Genomic DNA, 22,157 nt, shown 5'->3' on the forward strand with positions numbered 1-22,157 from the left:
CGGTCGTTCAACCCCCAAAGGGGTCCTGATCCCCAGCTTGAAAACCACTGTTTTAGAGGGTCACTGAAGCACTTGAAGGTTTATCTGTGTCCCTGGGGTCACTTGAATAGTGCTCCTAGTTCCTACAGTCCTATAATCCATTCCTAATCCCTCGCTATTACAAGGGCATTCATCCCAAATTGTATAGCTAACCATCTGTAGAGATCCTCAGTGATCCCAAAGTTGCTTTTTCAGGTTGCAACTGGACTTTCCTGTTGTTGTTTTTTCTTTTGAAGGTGTTTTGCTTCTCATCCAAGAAGCTTCTTCAGCTGTGGCAGGATAGTGGAGGCTGGAAGGATTAATATTCCCTGTCTGCAAGGCATATAAATCCTTCCCTCTCCCACTATCTTGTCAGAGCTGAAGACGTTTCTTGAATGAGAAGCGAAACGTCTTCAAAAGAAAAAAGAACAAGGAAAAAAAATTACCTTTGGGACTTGCAATATGGAAAAAAAGCCAAAGCCCCAATAATGCTTAAAGATAATTTCTGTGGTTATGAAACATCTCAAATTGGAACTCTGAATTGTGAAGCGCAGCAGTACTGTGATTGAGCCTGATTTACCAACAATTCAGAGGCGTCTCTCAGCTTCAGCACTAAAAAGCCTTCCTAAAAGTTGGAGCATAGCAAAGGTCTTCAACCGTGGCAACTTGAAGACTGGTGCACTTCAATTCCCAGAATTCTTCTTCCGGGAAATTCTGGGAGTTGAAGTCCACCAGTCTTCAAGTTGCCAAGTTTGGGGACCCCTAGAAAATAGGAACAGTCTGTTGTATATACTTCTGGTCAGTTGGAGGATGGCAAAGAATTTGCTGACTCTGATACAGATAGTGTTTATGAATTAGTGGCAGGTCCTGGGTTACAGGTGTCAGAACAGGTGGGAGGCCAGCCACAGGACATTGCTATGAGTCCAGATGCCAGTGAAGAAGAGACAGATAATAGATGGTTAAATCTGCATTTCAGGAGGGTACAGAGGCGCAGGGAACAATTGTTAGGGAAGAGATATTAAGGGGAGGAACGGGTTAATTACTGAAGTGATTTCTTCGTCACGTCCCGGTGCCAGCGGGGAAGAAGGGAGGAGTTTTCAATGTTGTAAATCCATGATGGACATGTGCCCATACGGCTACGAAGTAAGCTAGTTTATTCTCTGATATTTAACAGTTGTTTTATTGCTTTGAACTACGCTGCCTAGACATAAATCTTAAGAAAAGGGAGGAGGTCTGGAGGAATGCTTTTGTGTGCTCTAAGCGTTAAGATAAGAGAGGAAACAATTTGACGGCCGTAATGCATTTTGAATACGGAGAGGAGAAATAAAGATGGAGTTTTTGTTTATGAAATCCTGCATTCAGTAAGCGTTATTTCCAATTTAACCAAAGTTCTATCCAGAATCCAGAACACAGTCAGTGGAAGAGACCACTGTATATGTAGCTTGAGAGCAGTCAGCACTCAAGACATTTGAATCCTGTTATATAGGGAGTCAATCAAAGAGAGATGGAAGTGGGGAGGAATAGAAGAATGGAACCCTGAAGAACAGGCTTGAGATCCTGTAGGACAGGTGCGATATAAAATCTACCCAAGCAGGCAAAGTAACGAAATCCTACCATCTGTACCGAAGAGATCCAAAGTGCCTCCGTCGTCCTTATGCCAAGGGGGGACAAGATAAAGGATGAATGCGATTCGCCGCCCCTCCAGCTCATCGTCATGACACAGCAGGGTATCTGGAACAAAACAGGAATTTCGGCAGTCAATAGCAATAGCATTTAGAATTATATACTGCTTTACAGACCTCTCTAAGCAGTTTACAGAGAGTAAGCCTATTGCCCCCAATAATCTGGGTCCTCATTTTATCCCCTTTGGAAGGATGGGAGGCTGAGTCAACCATGAGCTTACTGAGATTCGATCTGCCAAACTGCTGGCAGCCGGTGATCAGCAGAAGTAGCTTGCAGTACTGCACTCTAACCACTGCGCCAACAAGGCTCTAGCTCAAATCTATTGTGTACCATCAGTTGAGCGCTGATTCTTCGCAGCCAAGGCCAAATATGTTGTTTGCGTTCCAATTCAACAGTATCTTCCTCATATTTCATAGTATCACAGGGCTGCAGTGATGGGAGAACACACAACTTCTGGAGGCAAGTTGTTCCAAAGACTAATTGTTCTCACCATTAGGAAATTTTTCCTTAGTTCTAGTTCGGATTTCTCTCCAATGAAGTTCCATCTCTTACTTCTTGCCCTGCCCTCAGGTACTTTGGAGAATAGGTTAACCCCTTCTTTTCTGCCACAGCCCCTGAAGCAGAGGTCCCCAAATTACGGCCTTTGGGCCACATGCGGCCCACTGAGGCCATTTATCCGGCCCGCCAGTGAGTGACAAGAGCACAGGGAAAAGAGAGAGAGAAAGAAAGAAAAAGGAAAGAAAGGGAGGGAAGGAGAAGTGGAGAGGAATGAAGGAGGAAGGAAGGAAGGAGAAATGGAGGGAACAAGGAAGAAAGGAAGGAAGGAAGAATGAAATGAATGGAGGGACAGAGGAAGGAAGGACTGTTTTTTTTATAGTCCGGCCCTCCAACAGTCCGAGGGACAGTGAACTGGCCCCCTGTGTAAAATGTTTGGGGACCCCTGCCCTGAAGTATTGAAAGACAGCTGTCGTATCACTCCTAACCCTTCGCTTTGTTAGACTAGTCATGGCAAGTTCCCTTAATCATTGATTGTATAATTTAGCTTCCAGATCCCTTATAATCTTTGTTCTCTGCACTTTCTAAAGTCTTAGTATTTTTTTTTAAAAAAAATTCTCAACAATTTCCATGTTCACAAGACATCTCAAAGCCTACATGATTATGCATTTTTATTCAATCTATCATGAATTAATATCCCATTTTGCATCTATTTACCAGTCTGTTTTTCCTCATTTCTTTTCTTTTTTAAAAATATATTTTATTAATTTTCAAAGCCAAACATAACAAACATAACATAAAACATTTAGTGGAGCTACAGTCGCTCCGCTCAAAGTAGAAGTCATTATCATAATAATAAAAAAGAAAACATCATCTATAAAATATATGAAAATATATAAAATGAAAATATCTATTTTAACATAATAAATCTAAACCTATATAAAAGTTTATAAAGATAAAAAAAGGATTTTTTTAGAAGAAAGAATATATGTTTATATTAGTAATTACCATCTAACACAATTTTACTACTAAATTCAAATATTCAAATTAATATAACAACACATTTATCCCTTTTTTCTTGTTTCCCAAGTTTCTTGTTTCTGCCAAGTTTCCTCATTTCTTTACACTCCCCTCCCTCTATCTCCATCTCCTCCTTCTACCTTCTCTCTCGCTTCCTTCTTCCCTCCACTCCTTCTCTTCTTCCTTCCCTTCCACTTCCTCTTTCTCCCTCTTAACTTCCCCTTAAGTGATTCCAATCATAATTCATCTTATGCATTTAAAAAAAAATACTGTGGTGAGCAGAACTGGATGGGGTGCTTGGTCGCCCAATGCTGAAGTCTGTCTAGATCCTTCGGGGTCTTGAGCCTATCTTCCAAAGTGTTTGCAATTCCCCACCAGCTTGGAACTGTCTGCAAATCTGATGAGTTCCCCTTCTAAAGTACGTCCTCATCTGGGTCATTTATGAAGATGTTGAAGAAAACAAGGCCTAAGACAGAATCTTGGGATACCTCACTGCATGCTTCCCTCCACGTGGATGTAATTCCATACACTGAGTGTGGTTGATCAGCCAATGACAAATCCATCCAGTGGTGATGCTACCTCACATTGTTCTATCTTAGCAAGAAGTAAGCTGTGGTCTACTTTGTCAAATGCTTTACTGAAGTCTAAGTAAACTATGTCCACAGCATCTCCTTGATTCACTAACTTAGTCACTTTGTCAAAGAAGACAATGTTTGTCCAACATGATGTTTTTCACAAACCCATGCTGGTTTCTAATAATTGCCATTTATTTTTAGGTGCTGGCAAATCTGTTGCTCAATTATCTTTTTCAGTATCATACAGTCTCTTCCAGCAACACAATAGATTCATACCTTTAGGGTTCTTTTAATTTTTGGCTTACCTGTATATTCATATTTAGCACAAGACAGATCAATGGTTGGTTCTAGGTCTACCTGGATCACGTCAGAAAGCCAAGACCGGAATTCTTCGAAAAGAATTTTTCTAACAGATGAGAGAGAAGACAGGTGAGCTTGCGGAATCTCAGCTCTACTGTGTTTCCCAGAAAACAATATATCTCCCCATAATAAGCCTTGGCAAAATAAGCCCCCTTCCCCAACTATTTACGCATGCGCAGCCCACCCCTGCCGCTCCCAAATTGTGCCCAAACATCTTATTTGAGTCTGGCAGCTCTATTGATTCTCTTTCTCGGCTGGTCTGCACAGGGAATGAAAAGAAAAATTTCTCCCGAGGGAATGTTTCATCTGTGCAATGAAAAGAAAAGCTCACAAGTGTAAGCAATTAACAACTTCTCACACTTGTGAGAAGTTTTTCTTCGCACCTCTACTATTAAGTAACGGTGATTTCCCCGCTTTCCTGCTGCCAATCTCCCTATGCCATCGCTGCCAATCTCCCTATGCCATCAGTGACTAAAGGGATGCTTCTCTTGCCGTCCTTCTTTAGCCAAAAGGAGGGTGAGACAAGGAAGTGAGGACACACACACACACACACACACACACGCTCGTTCACACGACACTTCTTTCCATCACTTTTGTGATTTTCCTGGGAGAGAGATGCAGTGGAGCTGCCAGAGTTAAGTAAAATGTGTGTTTACAACACAGGTAAGCTTTTATAGCTAAATAGGGCCCAGTTCCTCTATAAAGGGCATGTTCATGGTTCCAGGTGAATAAATGTGGAGAGGGATGGGCTATACATAGGTAAATGTTCCCCTTGCACATATGTGCTAGTCGTTCCTGACTCTAGGGGGTGAATAAATGTGGAGAGGGATGGGCTATACATAGGTAAATGTTCCCCTTGCACATATGTGCTAGTCGTTCCTGACTCTAGGGGGCTCATCTCTGTTTCTAAGCTGAAGAGCCAGTGTTGTCTGATAACAATTCCATGGTCATGTGGTTGATTTGACTACATGCTGAAGGCATGTGGAGCACTGTTATCTTCCCACCAAATGGTGGTCCCCATTTTTCTACTTGCATTTTTACATGCTTTCGACCCACTAGGTTGGCCGAAACTGGGACAAGTAACAAGCGCTAGGGATTTGAACTGCCGAACTACCAACCTTTCTGATCAACAACACACAAATTTCAAGCTGACCTAGTTGAACAATGAAGGAAACTAAGGCAATTGTTCTAAATGGGTAAATGAAATGCCAACCATGGCTTTATTTTCAGGCTGCTGTTTCACAGAGCTAAATCTGCATTTGTTAAACCATAATTTGCAGAAGAAACTATGATTGCTTATTTTGCAAAATAAATAAATCTAAATGTGGAGATTGCCACTTTATCAAGTTAGGAACTATTATAATTTTGCCAATCCTATTTGATGACCAAATCAAAGCAACAGGGCTAATTTACCTTAATGCTGCTACACGGGGACCTCCTCTCTTCTTTAGGTCATCTGACTTTGCAACAAGAAAGACATATTAGATTATTTAGAAATGGAAACTTTTACAGCAGAAAACCATACAGGTACAATCACAACTGGGGCCAATAGCTTTGTCTTTAAGCAAAGTGAATACTAAATGGAAAATCATATAAATACAGGTATATTCTCTCTATCTCATATCCCGGACATACTTCACAAGTCAAAAATAGGGCTATGAAAATATTTACTGACCCCTCACATCCGGAACATAAATTGTTTCAACTCCTACCCTCCAAACAATGCTATAGAGCAGTGTTTTCCCAACCTAGGCAACTTGAAGGTATCTGGACTTCAACTCCCAGAATTCCCCAGTCAGCATTTGCTGGGTGGGGAATTCTGGGAGTTGAAGTCCAAATATCTTCAAGTTGCCAAGGCTGGGAAACACTGCTATAGAATACCGCACATCAGAACAACTAGACACAAGACAGTTTTTTCTCGAATGCCATAACTCTGCTGAACAAGTAATTCCCTCACCACTGTCAAACTATTTACTAAGTCTGCACTACTACTAATATTTTCATCGCTCCCATCCCCTCTTTCTTCCTACTAATGACTGTATGACTATAATTTTGTTATTTGTATCCTTACAATTTATATTGACTGGTTCTTAATATGATTTGATTGCTTATTTGTACCGGACTATCACTAAGTGTTCTATCTTACGATTCTTGACAAACATATCTTTTCTTTTATGTACACTGAAAGCATGTGCACCAAGACAAATTCCTTGTGTGTCCAATCACACTTGACCAATAAAATCCTATCCTATCTTATCCTATATCCTTTGGAATGCTCATTCCTGCATTGTGCTGCTTAGCAAGAAGAAAATTCATTTATATTTACATCCATTGCAGAAGAAAGTTCACAAAATACTAAGCAGGCCACAACACAGGTAATACACATCAAAAACAATATAGTGGGGCTGGCAGTCCACATGTGTTACAAAAACAGCCAGTACATTCCCCACTGCATGCTTGCTTACTCTCTTGTACAGTAATCCCTTTCTCTCCAAACTCTCCACTCTGTATGAGGGAAGAAAGGGGGAAAAAAGATCAGGCGAAAGAAACAAGTACTGTCTATAATGGTGATCAAGCGACTAAGGGACATGATGAATGTAATGGGCATTGATTGTAAAATATGTCATAACTTCAAAATGTCACTGAACAATGCAGTCAAGAAGCAAGCATTTGGCATATCAGTGCCTTGTGTTATTGGGAGCACTCACCTGTTTGAACTTGTACAGATCATTACACTTTTGGTGGAAATCTAGGCTCAGGAGTTCCCTCTGCAGATCCTCCAGGAAGTCCTCGTTGGGGATAAAACCTGGGATAACACAATGGGGGAAAGGAGCGGGATCCAGAGTGACTGCCTCTAGAGGAAACACAAACCATATTGCAAGTTTTAGAGCTGGAGAGCATGATGGAGCTCATGGCACAAAACACCCTATATTAAATAAGACTCTCTCTTAGGCTTCATTTTAATCTTAACTTTCATTAATTAAATATATATTTAAAATATAATGATCAAATTATACACTGAATTACATCTGTTTGTCTGTCTACTTGCCTACCTGTTCTATATATTGCTTTTCCTTATTGTCCATTTTTACATTCCGATCCCACTTTATCTCATTTTTATTTTCTTTATGCATTCATACCATTTAATCCGTATATTATGGTATTCAGAGTCTTTTTGTCCATTTAACTCCATCATTAATCTGACCATCTAGGTACGGTCATATTTTAAAATATAATTTCCTTTTCCAAAGGTGTCTGAGAGCCTTTCCATCCTTGCACATAAGTGATCCCTGCCGCTGTCCCAATATGTAAGATTAAAGGTGTATAGTCTATTGTTTTTCCTGTCATTTCCTGTATCCACTTTGACATAATATATAATGTCTTTTTTATTTCTCTCTGTATGTGCTTCATCTTACAAATTATACAGCGACGTGTATGTACAGTATGTAAATATATAGCTCACAGATATCAAAATACTGGCAGGATGAAAATCTAAGAATAGAATAGAATTCTTTATTGACCAAGTATGATTGGACACACAAGGAATTTGTTTTTAGTGAATAATAATAATAATAATAATAATAATAATAGTATTTTTGCAACGCATCTGGAAAATATTGGTGGATTAAAGCTCACTTGCAGCCCCTACCGGTCAATGCCAGCCACAACCCCGCGCGCTCCCCGCCTCAATGAGGACTAGCCCCTTGGAACCCACAGCGTTTCCTGGCCTCCCTACCATGCAGAAGCGGCTCCCGGCTGGCCCAAGCCGCGGCCACTTTCTCCTTCAAGGCCGGCTCCTTCACAGCGGCGGAGAACTCCACGCAGATCTGCCGCTTTAGGCGCTTCTTGGCGGCTTTTCCCGGCAGCGGCGGAGACGAAGAGCCCGCCAGGGGCGTCCGCCGCTTCGGCTTGCAGTTCATGCTGCTTCTCCTTTCGCACACGTTCCAGCAGAAAACTATGACTCCCGGCAGGACCCGCGGGAGGACGCCAACGTCGAGCGGCGGTTCTAAAGGTTTGACCTGTCCAATCAATCGTGACGGGAGCGGGAAAAGCTGCGGGAGCAGCCTAAAGACTTCCTGTGCAAGGGAACGGAAGTTCCGCCTACCGCCCGCCACATAAATAAACATTACTACTGTGGTCCAATTCACATGGGCGTTCATTGGAAAAATTGTCCTGAAATAGCGTCAGGAGATTTCCTTTCCTCTTTTCTATCAAGAGATACTGTTATGATAGTTTATGGTCGTACTAAGCGGCATTTAGAACCGCTGAAGGGCGGGCCCTCAGTACAGCCAATGAGTATTCCCAGGCGTCTTTTGACACCCAATAAGGCCCAAGCTCGTATCTCCGCTCCTTATTGGACAAAACCCCCTCCACTGCCATTAGCGACACAGGGACGCTCTTTCGATTCCGCCTCTCTATGGCAGTCATCGCTCACTAACGGGCGAGGCGGCCCAGCCCCCGTCCGCGGACTCTATGGCTCCCGGAAGTGTGGCCTGCAGGTTCCGGTGCGCCCTTTGGCGGGTGTGAGAATAGCGCGGCGTGAGGGGACGGCGCCTTGGGCCGGGGAATGCTGGTGGCCTTGTGAGCCGGGCCGCTTCCGCCATGTCCGTCGTGCCGCCCAACCGCTCCCAGACCGGCTGGCCCCGCGGGGTCAACCAGTTCGGGAACAAATACATCCAGCAAAGCAAGCCCCTCACCCTCGAGCGGACCATCAACCTGTGAGTGGGCGCCGGGCTCGGCCTCGCTTCGTTCGCGGGAGGGGTTGGAGCCCCGTCGGGTCCATTTGAAGGCCCGGCGTCTCGTGTGAAACCACAACACGGGTCGAGTTCGGGGTTCTAACGGGGCAGCAGTCCTGGACTCCCTCCCTCGGGAGACCCTCCCCCCCATGCTCTGCCCATTTATTCTTTGGCGATCCGAGGCCTCCTTCCCTCCCCCCCCCCGAAGCCCACTTCCTGGTCTCCTTTCGCGAATACGCCTCCACCTCGCTTTTTGGACCCACCTGGCACCACCTTGTGATTTCCTGGTTGGTGGTCTCCCATCCAGAAAGATGGGACTATCTTCAGAAGGATTGAAGTCCCAAAGGTGGACTTTTTTTCCAGGGGGAAATTCGCCTTTCTTGTTTTTTTTAAAAAAATTAAAAATCTTTTCTTTGAAGACGTTTTGATTCTCTTCCAAGAAGCATCTTCAGCTCCTGACTGAATGGTGGGGAAGAGAAGGGTTTATATTCTGATGGCCCTCCCAAGTGCTTCAGACACCCTCTAAAACAGTGGATCTCAACCTGAGTGTCAGGACCTATTTGGGAGTTTCACAGGGGTCACCTAAGACCATAGGAAAAGGCAAATTTTCCATAGTGTTACCAATCAGGCATTTGCAGTGGGGGTGCCCCTCAGGCCTTCCTGCCAATCATCTTAAAGTTCTGTTGGGAGAATTGGCACTAGCTTATGGTTGGGAGTCACCACAACATGAGGAACTGTATTAAAGGGTCAAGGCATTGGAAAGATTGAGAACCACTGCTCTAAAATGAAGTAAATGACCAGCTGTCTGCAAGGAATATAAATCTTTCCATTCCCCATTGTCCTGAAGAAGCTGATTAGATGAAAAGCAAAATGTCTTCAAAAGAAAAAAAACCCAAAGTCCAGTTGTCTCCTGAAAAAGCACCTTTGGGACAACCATGACCTGGATGACTTGAGAATTTCTACAGACTTTTAGGAGGACTGAAGTTTGTGATGCTGGGATTTCCTTGTGGTCCCTCATCCAAGGTGTTAACAGTGATTTTAGTTCTTAACAGATATGTAATATCTGCTGCTCCACAAATTAAATCTTTAATATATTTTTTGTGCACTGCTCAGTGAATTAGAATTTCCTTAAATTGTTTTCTCATATGCTGCTCCAGGAACTGGGCAAAATATAGATTCCCTTCTCCCCAGTTTGACATATACATGAATAGAATAGAATTCTTTGTGATTGGACACACAAGGAACTTGTCTTGGTGCATATGCTCTCAAGTGTACATAAAAGAAAAAATTGTCAATCATAAGGTACAACACAATGATATAGCAAGAAGTGGGAGTTTTTAGACAAGAGTATGGAAGTAGTTTTCCATTCTTCCCCCAGGAGTTTAAACTTCCCAGTCTACTCTATGACCCCAAGTTACTAGGTGGCCTCCTTTAACTAAGACATGATTCAATATATTGTGAACAGTCATCCAGATCATAATTGTCTCAAAGATGCTTTTTTAAAAGGCAACTGGAAAATGTTCCCCTTTGAGGAACTGAAAAAAATGTCTTGTGAAAACATTACCTTTGAAAAAACTCATCATTCAGTGTAGTACAAGACACCCCCATTTCCCAAGGGGTTACCTTGGTGATCTAGTAGCTTGTGTGAATACAGTTGTTAACTTGATGCCCAGTGGTTTTCTGAGCAAGGAACAAACTACCATGCAAATTCTGTTTCTGAGGATTCATATACTGGTCTTCTTACTGGGTTTACTATCTTCTTTGCATGATGTAAACAATGATGAAGGGTTAATCATACATGTGCTGCTAATTACTTTCGCATAATTTGCACCCAGTTCATATGTTGGACACTTTTTTTCCAGAAAACGTTCCTAATCCATTTGTGTACTTTTTTGTGCTTAGACTCCTGGCCCAAACCTATAGGCATGCCTCCTTGTTTTGCAGCACATGATTTATGATAAGTATGTATGCAGCATCATGTATTTGATTTGCATTCATAATTTGTGCTATGGTTTGATCATAACTTGTAAATAAGTGTATCAATTATTATGGTGAAACTTAAGATGATGTGAAAATTTTCTTAAGTGCTGAGAGCAACATGCCCAATAATTTTGTGGCAAAGCAGATGATTAAACATAGTAAAAGCACAATCTAATTGGAAACTTTTGTTTTTTATTAAGTTCTGGAATGGTACAGTTATGATATAAATCAAGGTTTCTCAAATCGTAGCAACTTTAAGATGTGTGGATTTAAATTCCTGTTGGCTGGAGTATTATGGGAGTTGAAGTGCACACAACGTAAAGTTGTTAAGTTTGCTAAGATTGAGAAACACTAATAGATCTTTAAGGGAAGAATTTTGCAACTATCCATGAAACTGATTTTCCTAAATAAGCTGACCCTTATCATTAATAACTTCCAGTTTTTAAGAATTAAAAAAAAACTTGGAGCTTTTAATACTGTAGTTTCTTTCTTCAACTTGATACTTCCTAATGTGTCCTGCGCATCTCAATATCCACTTAAAGCTCTATGTTTAAGTGGATTGTCAAAGATGCATTTGAGATTGGCATAGAGTGGATAGTGAATTTAGGACTATCATTATCAGAAATATCCCATCTCAAACTATCAGTTGAATTACAGTTGTCTTAAGAACCATCTTTTTGGGGTTTTAAAAAACACTTTATCTTCAGAGCTCATGAGAAGTACCCTAAATCTTACCTTGCAGTAGTAGTAGAGGTTCATGACAGCTGACAGATGCTAACTTTGCTGCAGCTAGAAAGTTACAGCTCTGTTCCTTAGCTGCATAGAAAAGACATTGTTCTTATGAAACAACTGCAGATCAATTTATGAAAGAGTTAGAACTCCCAACTCTACAGCCCCCCATCCTGTGTCTTTATTAAGCTGTGCAATGCCACTTTCTCTTAGTATTGGCTTAGTTATTCTTTATAGCTAAAGTGGTATTTGCTTTAATTATAAAGATAAAGTTAAACCATGTTGCTAACTTAGAGCCAGTTAGAAAGGCTGGAAGAATAACTTGATTTGTTTACTTGGAGTTAGGAAATGTAGAGCTTAAACAGATTCTGGTTTCCGTTCACAACTGAAACTCAGAACTATTTCTGTATTACAAGGAGTGAGCAGAAACGTTTGACTTTTGAAGTCTTCCTGATTCTCTTGTGACAAGGAAGTGACGGGGGCAATCAAAGCCACCTCTCTGCTATTTTCTTCTTCATATTATCTGCCTAAAAATAGTGTCAGAAATATCTTGCTTTTGTTTTCTCCAACTAATTTAATTTCAGTATAAGCAATTCATCTTAGATTTAACCATAGTAACGGAGGTAGATGAATATTTCTGTAATACCTTGTTTTAGAAGGGGAGGTGTCATAAATCCAGGAGTGTCTCCTTTTTTGGAAATAAATATACAGTACTAACGAGTTACAAATTGTATGGCCTGCTAGAAAACTGATAAAATCCTAAAATAGTTCACATGAAATTGTGTCCTGTAAGGTGTCCTTCCATCCTCCCAGGTACCCCCTGACAAATTATACCTTTGGGACCAAGGAACCCCTGTACGAGAAGGACAGTTCGGTAGCCGCCCGATTCCAGCGCATGAGGGAAGAATTTGACAAGATTGGGATGAGGCGGACCGTTGAGGGGGTCCTCATTGTGCACGAACATAGATTGCCTCATGTGCTGCTCTTGCAGCTGGGCACAACCTTCTTCAAACTGTAAGTCAGCGTCCCTTTTGGGGCTTTCTTAATAGCAGAGCTATTTGTCAAAGGCACTTATCAACGTCTTGGGTGGCAACACTCACACTCAGCAGGGAACTGGACTCGGTGAGCTGCAAGGTTTCTACCCAAACGGGGAAGCCACGAAAAAAGATTATATGGGTGGTCCTTGGCTTATGACCACAATTGAGCCCAGCATTTCTGTTGAGTGAGACATTTGTTAAGTGAGTTTTGCCCCATTTTACGACTTTTCTTGCCACAATTGTTAAATGAGTTGCTGAAGTTGATAACTCAGTAACCCGGTCGTTAAGTGAATCTGGCTTCCCCATTGACTTTGCTTGTCAGAAGGTTGCAAAATGGGATCACGTGAACTTGGGACCCAACAATGGTCACAAGTACGAACCAGTTGCCATGCATTTGAATTTTGTTCACACAACTATAAGGATGCTACAAAACTCATAACTCTGAAAAATGGCCACAAGACACTATTTTTCCCAATGCCATTGTAACTTCTAAAACAACATATGCCACATGTTTTTTTCTTACAGCTGGCATTTGTTTCTGGTTTTCAGAAAAAAAGCTGCCCCTTCCTTGCCAAATAGTGGGCTCTCATAGCGACTGTGGTGTTCATTTAACAACTGGCTGGCTAGGGAATTCTGGGAGCTGAAGTCCACATGCCTTAAATTTGCCAAGGTTGGGTAACATCACAGTACATTTCCATGAAAATTCCAAGTTCTAGAAAAGTTGGAAATAACTGCCCTGGGCAGATCATCTGCCTGCCAGCAATACTGGATTCTGTTCTGGATTTAACTTATTTAACCTATTAGCCCATATCTAGTCCATTTACCTGTTCAGGTGTTGATTCACAATATCCACAGCCTGAAGTGGATAAAATGGATGACCCTTTAGCCCCCCTCTTTGGATAATTCCCTGCACCATCTTCAGGTTGGTGAATGCCAGGTATTCAAACATTCAGGGAAAAAAATGGGGTCTAAGAAAAGAAATGATGCATTTACTTGTTAAAAGCTTTCATAATAATTGCTGAACAATTATTGTTCAACATCCCTTTTTTGGGAAAACTTTAGATAGAAAATGTGTCACTTTAAACACAGTAAAGAATACTGAGCCATACAGATACCTTAATTTTTTGCATTGAAAAAGCTTTGGAATAGTTCAAGCATTCTCTTGGCAAGTCATCTCAAAAACTGATTCAAAAGAAGCACAAAAACTGAGTTAAAGCTGAATAATTGACTTTGTCCAAGATTGCTTACAGACAGCTGGTCATTTTAAAAAAAGCACACACCACAATATAGACATTATTAGTAATTCTGCTTAAAGTGTGTTAGCGCCTCTGCTTCATGGCTTAATGTATGATTTCTTTACAATAAGGTTACATATTAGTTTTATATTTTTTCCTCCATAAAATAAAGTGACAATAATTAAAGCATATCTTTTTATGTTTTCAACAGGCCAGGTGGTGAACTTAATCCTGGAGAAGATGAGGTAGAAGGTCTTAAACGTTTAATGACAGAAGTAAGCGCTACATTTATTCAAATGATTTTTCTGAGAAATGGTCAGAAAAATCTGCAAGACATTTTGTATTCCCCTCTCCCAAATATAGGAAAAAAACAAATATATGTTTTGCTTTAGAAATTTGAATAAACTGTTTAAAATAAGACATTTTTTTGCCTCGGGTCTTCACTTTCTCAGAATGACTTAAAAATGGCATAGTGCAAATGTTTATATACATTGCTTAATATTGGTTCATTATTCTTGCTTTACTTTGACGACAAACCATACACCACAATTTTAAAATACGAGTCTTCAGAGAGGGGCGGCATACAAATCTAATAAATTAAATAATGTATTTCCAGTGGGCAGAATTGTAGTTTGAAGATATTCAAAAGAACAGGAACTATTTTATACATGGTTCCCTCCAAATATTTAGGAACTTATTGCCAGGTTTGCCACTGGTAATAACAGTTTTTAGAAATGGCTGTTAAAATCTCTTTCTGTTCATCCATGCTGGATATTGTGGAGTCCAAATATATGATCATCGGCTTTATATTAGTATTGAAACTGTCTTGTGCTTTTTATTTTAATTATTTGTCTGATTCTCAGGCAGTAATTCAGAAGTAATAATGTTGAGAAGCCATAGCCCATTTAGAACAAGTTCAACAATAACATTTACAGATTAATTTTGTTGGTACATTTGAATTCAATTGTCCAGTTTTTCCAAAGATTTCACACGTAATGTAGAAATATAAAGTTAAAAGTACTCTCCCCACCACATAAGTGCTAGTCTTTTCCTGCTCTAGTGGTGGTGCTCATCTCCATTTCTAAGCCGAAGGAGCCAGCACTGTCCGAAGGCGTCTCCATGGTCATGTGACCAGCATGACTAAATGCTGAAAGTGCACGGAATGCTGTTACTATCTCACCAAGGTGGTCCCTATTTTTCTGCTTGCCTTTTTTAATGTGCTTTCAAACTGCTAGGTTAGCAGAAACTGGGACAAGTAATGGGAGCTCACTCCCTTACGCGGTGCTAGGGATTCGAACCACTGAGCCCCATAGGAATGTTATTTATGTGTAAATAAATAAATCTGCAACCCCAAAGGTATTCCTAAAGTAATATTACTAAAGTAACATAATAATTTTGAATCTGAATAAAGATGCCAAATAAAATTGATGTTTAATTTTTTCAGGAAAATCCAGTGGAGATATAGTTCTGGCCTGTTTCAGTTATTCTTATAAGGATTTATTGGGGAAAATACATAAGTAGCAGTGAAAAATAACTGTCAGATTAGACGGTAGATACATAATGTGTTCTAAATAAACTAGGCTGCAACTCTTGGCAAACCCCTGAATGCTTCTTAATTAATAGTTGATACAAAAAATTGCTGACTGCTGGCCTTAATGCTGAGCCAATTTTATTCTGTCTCGGTGAATTGCCTGGAAATGCATTAAGATTTTACTTGCAACCTGTATTTTGACAGATACTAGGGCGTCAAGATGGCGTCCTTCAAGACTGGGTCATCGATGATTGCATTGGTAACTGGTGGAGACCGAATTTTGAGCCCCCACAGGTGAGAATTGAAACCAACTTTTAAATGTTAAACCAGTGATTTCTCAAACCTGGACACTTTTAAGATGTGTGGAATTCTGGGAGTTGCAATCCACAAATCTTATCGTGGCCAAGTTTGAGAAACGCTGATTTAAAGGATAATTGCATGACTTATTCTGTTCAAAAAAGTGAGTGAGTTAATTGTTGATCCCAAGATGCCAAGTAAATAACCCTTTTTATTGTTTCCCACAGTACCCATATATCCCAGCTCATATTACAAAGCCAAAAGAGCACAAGAAGCTCTTCTTGGTTCAGCTCCAAGAAAAAGGTAAGCAGCTGATTCTGATGGCTTTATTTCCGGGAGATGGGAGAGCAGAGTTCAAGATAAATGTCAAGATGACCAGGAACATGTAGCCCATCCTTTATCCCGTGTTTAGATGGCATCATTCTCATTCATGATTCTAGGCTGCATTAACAGAAGGATAGAATCAAGATCACGTAAAGTGTTAATACCACTTTATAAGGCCTTAGTTAGGCCACACTTGGAATACTGCATTCAGTTTTGGTCACCACGATGCAAAAAGGATGTTGAGACTCTAGAAAGCTTGCAGAGAAGAACAACAGATGATTAGGGCACTGGAGGCTAAAACATATGAGGAATAGTTTCCGGAAAAGACCAGTTCCAATATCTCAGGGGTTGCCACAAAGAAGAGGGTGTCAACCTATTCTCCAAAACATTTGAGGGTAAGACAAGAAGCAATGGATGGAAACTAAACAAGGAGAGAAGTAACTTAGAACTAAGGAGAAAATTCCTGACAGATAAAACAATTAATCAGTGGAACAGCTTGCCTCCAGAAGTTGTGAGTGCTCCAACACTGGAAGTTTTTAAGAAGATGTTGGATAACCATCTGTCTGAAGTAGTGTAGGGTTTCCTGCCCAAGCAGGGGGTTGGACTAGAAGACCTCCAAGGTCCCTTCCAACTCGTTGTTGTTATTGGTGTTGTTGTTGTTAATACCTGCCCTACCTCCAGAAGAAACAGGACATGTAAAACAATGTCTGGAGATTCTCTGTCATCCAGGTCATAGTTGTCTCAAAGGTGCTTCCCCCCCCCCCCAAAAGGGGGGAAACTGGACTGTTTTTCCCTCCACCATCCAGTCAAACCGACGAACCTTCTTGGATGAAAAGCAAAACATCATCTTCAAGGAAAAAACAGGCCAGATGCCTTTTGGAAAAAGAAAAAAGCACTTTTGAGACAATTACTATACAGTGGTACAAAGTAGTCCTGGTTTATTTTCCACACGATGCATGTGCAGCGGTGGCTGCTCTACGTTTAGCACCTTTGTGAGATTTTTTAACAGGGTGGCTTTTCCTTGTAGAAACTTCCAGCACCTGCATGCTTTCAGATGCTTGGCTTCAAATACCAGCCCTAACTTTGCTATGCTAAAGGATAAGGTGATAGATACAGGAACTCCTAGATTTACATCCATTTCAGTGCTAAACAAAAAAAGACTTAATGACCAGTCCTTGCATTTACAACAATCACAACCTCCCCCTGATCATGTGATCAGAATCCAGGAGCTTGGCAACCAGCAGATACTCACAATGGCTGCAGCATCCCAGCTTCATAGGATTGCCATTTATGAACTTCCCAGCAGGCCTATGGCAAGCAAGGTCAAGGAGAGAAGCCAGATTTGCTTAAGGACCACAACCAAAAAAGTTTGTAGAATCAGGTGCAATTCACTTAGCAAACAACTTGTTTAACCACGGAGGTTCCAATCCCAATAGCGGTTTTAAATTGTTTAATCCAATAATAATTCAAAACTTGTGCCTTTCCTGGTTCTACCCAGGAGTCTTGCATTGATGTTACACTATTTTTGCTTAATTATAAGAGTTTTACCTATTTATCTATACAGATAATCCTCGGCGTACCATCACAGTTGAGCCCAAAATTTTATGTTGCTACATGAGACATTTGTTAAGTGAATTTTGCCCCATTTTACGATTTTTCTTGCCCATTTGTTAAGTGAATCGCTGCAGCTTTTAAGTTAGCAATATGGTTGTTAAGTGAGTCTGTTTTCCCATTGACTTTGCTTGTTGGAATGTCACAAAAGGGGATCACGGGACCCCTGGGGACGCTGCAATTGTCATAAATGTCAATCGGTTGCCAAGTGCCTTTATTTTGATCACATGACCATGGAGGTGCTTCAATTGGTCATGAGTGTGAAAAAAGGCCATGTCACTTTTTTCAGTGCTGCTGTAACTTTGAAGGTCACTTAAATGGACTGTTGTAAGTCAAGGACTACATGTACTGCTCCAAAAAGTACATTTAGGTACATGACTATGCATTCCTTTTGAATTTAGCATTTAGGTAACTTGCTGAACTGCTCTGAAGATCAATCCAGGCAGTGTTAATGTCTGAATGCGCATTTTCCCAAATATTTTGCAATGAATGCAACAGACTTAAAATAATGAAAACCCTTCTTGTCATACTTTCTGATCTGGTAGGTATAGCAGAAGGTGAATCAATTTATTCTGCTTGTGCTGCGAATCAGATGAAAAACTAAATCACTTCTTCCCTTCAATTTGTTCCAGCTTTGTTTGCGGTCCCCAAAAACTACAAGCTAGTAGCTGCTCCTTTATTTGAGCTTTACGACAACGCGCCGGGCTACGGTCCTATCATTTCCAGCCTCCCGCAACTTTTGAGCAGGTAGAGTACGCTTGCAGCTCTGCGTGTTTGGTGGGAAACAGAGGCGCTTTCTTGAACCCCTGTCTTTTAATTCCAGGGGAGGGGCTGGCAGATCTTTTCAAAGAAGGATAGCTTCGATCAAGTTAATTTAAGAAGGAAAGCTTATTCCTTCTCTTTCTGTTCAACTCATTCATTTTGAGATTGTGAGAGAAAATGTGGAGCGGAGGAGCAGAAATTTTCTTCTCTGACTATGAGCCCTGGTGGCACAGTGGTTAAGAGTGCAGTAATGCAGATTACTACCAGCTGACTGGAATTTGGCACTTCAAACCTCACCAGGCTTAAGGTTGACTCTGTCTTCCATTCTTGGTGGCTAAAATGAGACCCAGATTGTTGGGGACAATATACTGACTCTATAAACCACTTAGAGCAGGCTATAAAGCATTGTAAAGCAGTATATAAATGCTATTCCTATAGCTTATCACTAGTGATATGTATTCTATAAGTCTGGCAGTGTTACTCTTGGATGATGATGTTGCAGATTCAGTCTGAGATTCTGGAATTATTCTCTTAACACTATTTATTAAATTTATATACAGTGATCCCCCGCTCGTTGCGAGGGTTCCGTTCCAGGACCCCCCGCAACGAGCGGATTTTCGCGAAGTAGCACTGCGGAAGTAAAAACACCATCTGCGCATGTGCAGATGGTGTTTTTACTTCCGCAGCGGTAGCGAGGAGCCGAAGATTGGGGGCGGCGCGGGTGTTTTAAAACGTCGCCGCCGACATGGGGGGCTCGCTAGCACCCCCCCTAACCCGGGTTGGGGGTTCGGGGGGGTGCTAGCGAGCCCCCCATGTTGGCGGCGACGTTTTAAAACACCCGCGTGGCTTTCCAATGAGTCCCGAAGACAAACGTCAAACTTCTGCGTTTGTCTTCGGGACTCATTGGAAAGCGGCGTGGGTGTTTTAAAACGTCCCCGCCGACATGGGGGGCTCGCTAGCACCCCCCCAAACCCAGGTTGGGAGTTCGGGGGCGTGCTAGCGAGCCCCCCATGTCGGCGGGGACGTTTTAAAACACCCGCGCGCCTTCCCAACTGAGCCCTCAAGCCAAGCGCCAAAGGCGAACTTCTGCGCTTGGCTTGAGGGCTCAGTTGGGAAGGCGCGCGGGTGTTTTAAAACGTCCCCGCCGACATGGGGGGCTCGCTAGCACCCCCCCAAACCCGGGTTGGGGGTTCGGGGGGGTGCTAGCGAGCCCCCCATGTCGGCGGGGACGTTTTAAAACACCCGCGCCGCTTCGCAGCTGTCTCCTGAAGCCGAACGCGGAAGTTAGCGTTCGGCTTCAGGAGACAGCTGCGAAGCGGCGCGCGTGTTTTAAAACGTTGCAGCCGGCCTGGGGGGGCTTTCCAGCAACCCCCAAGCCTGGGTTGGGGGCTCGGGGGTTGCTGGAAAGCCCCCCCAGGCCGGCTCCGATCGTTTTAAAACAGGCGCGCCGTTCTCCGCTGACTCCTGGCGAACTTCCCGGGCGAAGGGCGAAGGGCGGGCGAGCGGGTGCTGGGGGGGGGGCTTCGCCCTCCCGCCAGCAAGAGGGGGAAGACCCAGGGAAGCCGCCCAGCAGCTGATCTGCCCGGCGCCATCTACGCATGCGTGCCCATAGAAAAAAAGGGCACGCATGCGCAGATGGTGTTTTGACTTCCGGGTTCAAAAATCGCAAATTACCCTGTTCGCAATGGTTGGGGACGCAATAACCGGGGTATTACTGTACTGCTCATCGTACCTCAGTGGCAGCATAATAAAAACCATATAAATACCCAAATCAAAGCAGAACTGAAAAACAAAGTTAAAACATGTTAACCAGGCATTTTTAGCTGTGAAGTTTCCAAAAGATGCCTTGATTAATTCATGAGCCACGAGCCAAAGTTCAAAAGAAATATAGCCATTTATTAGGAGTGACATTTTGGCAATACAGTATTACCTCGATTTTCGCGGGTTCGAACTTTGCAAAAAGTCTATACCACAGCTTTTCAAAAATATTAATTAAAAAATACTTCGCGTTTTTTTCCCTATACCATGGCTTTTCCTGTCCCGATGATGTCATATGTCATCGCCAAACTTTTGTCCGCCTTTTATAAATTTTTTTTTAATAAACTTTAATAAATAACCCTGGTGAGTAATAATCTAAATGGTTGCTAAGGGAATGGGAAATTGCAATTTAGGGGTTTAAAGTGTTAAGGGATGGCTTGTAATACTGTTCATAGCCAAAAATAGTGTATTTACTTCCGCATCTCTACTTCGCGGAAATTCGACTTTCGCGGGCGGTCTCGGAACACATCCCACGCGAAAATTGAGGGGACACTGTACTCCATGCAGTCAAAACAGCCCAGGATGTATTTTTTTTTAAAAAAACCTTTTAAATTGAGATTATAAGGTAAATCAGTTTATCCTCTTTTCTTTCCACTCTCTTTGGCAGGTTCAATTTTATTTACAACTGAATTTCCTGAAGTGTGAGTAGAAGCCGTCTCTGTGAGAACAGCTTTAAAGTGTAGAAGAGAAAATGTGACGCAAGGATTTTTTTTTATGTCTCCCTTTCTCCTTTGAATTCCTCCCCTCCTTCCCCAACTTTTTACTATCTTGAATAGGGAAGAGAATCTTGACTGTTTAGACAATGGACTAAGAACTGTAATTGCATTTTAATCACTTATGTTGTGATAGTCACCTGATTTTTTTTAAATAACATTAAACAAAAACGGACTCAGTTGTGCATTCACGTGTGGCTCTTTTTCAATACTCGAAAGAGATTTCTATCCATTGGCTGATTGGCACCATAGCATTCTGTGGGGTGGGGTGCTTTATTGGAGGTGGTCTTCTTGGGAAATTTAAAAAACAACAATGTTAAGAGCCAGTAATTAGCAAGTATCGCTTGAGGGTCTCTGAAAAATTGCATGGCTGAAATTTCAGATTGTTTTTCATCAGCAGATTGGCTTCTGTAGTTTTGTCTAGAAAAGGTGGCAAAAAGGTGAGATAGATGCCAGTTGGTTTGATTTAGTGGTTAAGGCATCGGGGTAGAAACCAGGAGTCTGTAGGGTCTAGTCCTGCCTTTGGCCCAGCTGAATGATCTTGGGCCACCCTCACTCTCAGCCTTAGGAAGGAAGCAATGGCAAACCATCCCCCCCCCCCCCCCCAAAAAAAAAAATTTCCATGAAAACTGCAGCCTATCTGCTGGATACGGGCGATGAGTGGGACAGAGCGGCGCAGAAGCCTCTTGCAGCAGCTGCCACAGCCACCGGCTTTGGCGCCGCTCGTCCCGCTCATTGCCCGTGTCTGGCAGAAGCTGCTGCCCGAGTGCTCTTGGCCGGCGGGATTTAAAGTGCTGGGGTGGGGGGTGTCCCAGCGGGAGGCGAAGCACTGGGGTGGGGGGGCTGTCGGGACACCCCCCCACCCCAGCACTTTGAATCCCGCCGGCCAAGAGCACTCGGGCAGCAGCTTCTGCTGGATACGGGCGATGGGCGGGACGAGCGGCGCCGAAGCCGGTGGCTGTGGCAGCTGCTGCAAGAGGCTTCCGCGCCGCTCTGTCCCACTCATCGCCCGTATCCAGCAGATAGGCTTTGAATTTTTGGCTGGGGGGGGGGAGAAGTAGGACCTTCCTAACTCCCTCCCCAGCCAAAATCACAAAGCCAGGCAGCCCCCAGCCGCCAAAGGAGCCTCCTGATTCTCCCCGCCCTGTGGAGAAGTGTGGAGGGCTGCGTCACCGCCTGACGCCCCACCCCGTCCTGCATAATGTTCTCTGCCGGGAGGGCAGCGGCGCCGCG

The 22,157-nt window shown here is 42.6% G+C and overlaps 2 protein-coding genes across 3 annotated transcripts in view; one reads left to right on the forward strand and one right to left on the reverse strand.

The window, feature by feature from the left end:
* Nucleotides 1-8,352, reverse strand: part of OGFOD1 (2-oxoglutarate and iron dependent oxygenase domain containing 1) — a 29,892-nt gene extending 21,540 nt beyond the window's left edge. The window contains exons 1-5 of the mRNA XM_070760499.1: nt 7,888-8,352; nt 6,860-7,005; nt 5,565-5,611; nt 4,097-4,197; nt 1,633-1,749 (exon numbers count right to left, since the gene is read on the reverse strand). Coding sequence (XP_070616600.1) covers nt 1,633-1,749; nt 4,097-4,197; nt 5,565-5,611; nt 6,860-7,005; nt 7,888-8,311 — 835 coding nt within the window. The 5' untranslated portion in view covers nt 8,312-8,352. The remainder of the gene's footprint in view (nt 1-1,632; nt 1,750-4,096; nt 4,198-5,564; nt 5,612-6,859; nt 7,006-7,887) is intronic.
* A 167-nt stretch (nt 8,353-8,519) lies between these two features.
* On the forward strand, nt 8,520-21,103 carry NUDT21 (nudix hydrolase 21). 2 transcript variants are annotated; one of them, XM_070760501.1, is made up of 8 exons: nt 8,520-8,869; nt 10,790-10,848; nt 12,410-12,610; nt 14,080-14,143; nt 15,604-15,693; nt 15,924-15,999; nt 18,264-18,378; nt 20,819-21,103. In XM_070760501.1, exons 2-8 carry the CDS (start codon nt 10,835-10,837, stop codon nt 20,838-20,840), a joined length of 582 nt encoding a protein of 193 aa, XP_070616602.1. In that variant the 5' UTR covers nt 8,520-8,869; nt 10,790-10,834; the 3' UTR covers nt 20,841-21,103. The 2 variants fall into 2 exon arrangements, with proteins under 2 accessions (XP_070616602.1, XP_070616601.1); XM_070760500.1 differs by lacking the exon at nt 10,790-10,848 and having other exon boundaries at nt 8,585-8,869.
* Nucleotides 21,104-22,157: the final 1,054 nt, after the last annotated feature.

Source organism: Erythrolamprus reginae, chromosome 9 (genome assembly GCF_031021105.1).
Source record: "Erythrolamprus reginae isolate rEryReg1 chromosome 9, rEryReg1.hap1, whole genome shotgun sequence".
Taxonomy (NCBI): Eukaryota; Metazoa; Chordata; class Lepidosauria; order Squamata; family Dipsadidae; genus Erythrolamprus; species Erythrolamprus reginae.

Excerpts from the sequence above, each read along its gene's own strand:
- NUDT21 (XM_070760500.1), top strand. The coding sequence starts at position 8,754 with ATGTCCGTCGTGCCGCCCAACCGCTCCCAGACCGGCTGGCCCCGCGGG. Across the intron at positions 8,870-12,409 it reads CTCGAGCGGACCATCAACCT|GTACCCCCTGACAAATTATA; the intron begins GTGAGTGGGCGC and ends CCATCCTCCCAG. Across the intron at positions 14,144-15,603 it reads TTAAACGTTTAATGACAGAA|ATACTAGGGCGTCAAGATGG; the intron begins GTAAGCGCTACA and ends GTATTTTGACAG.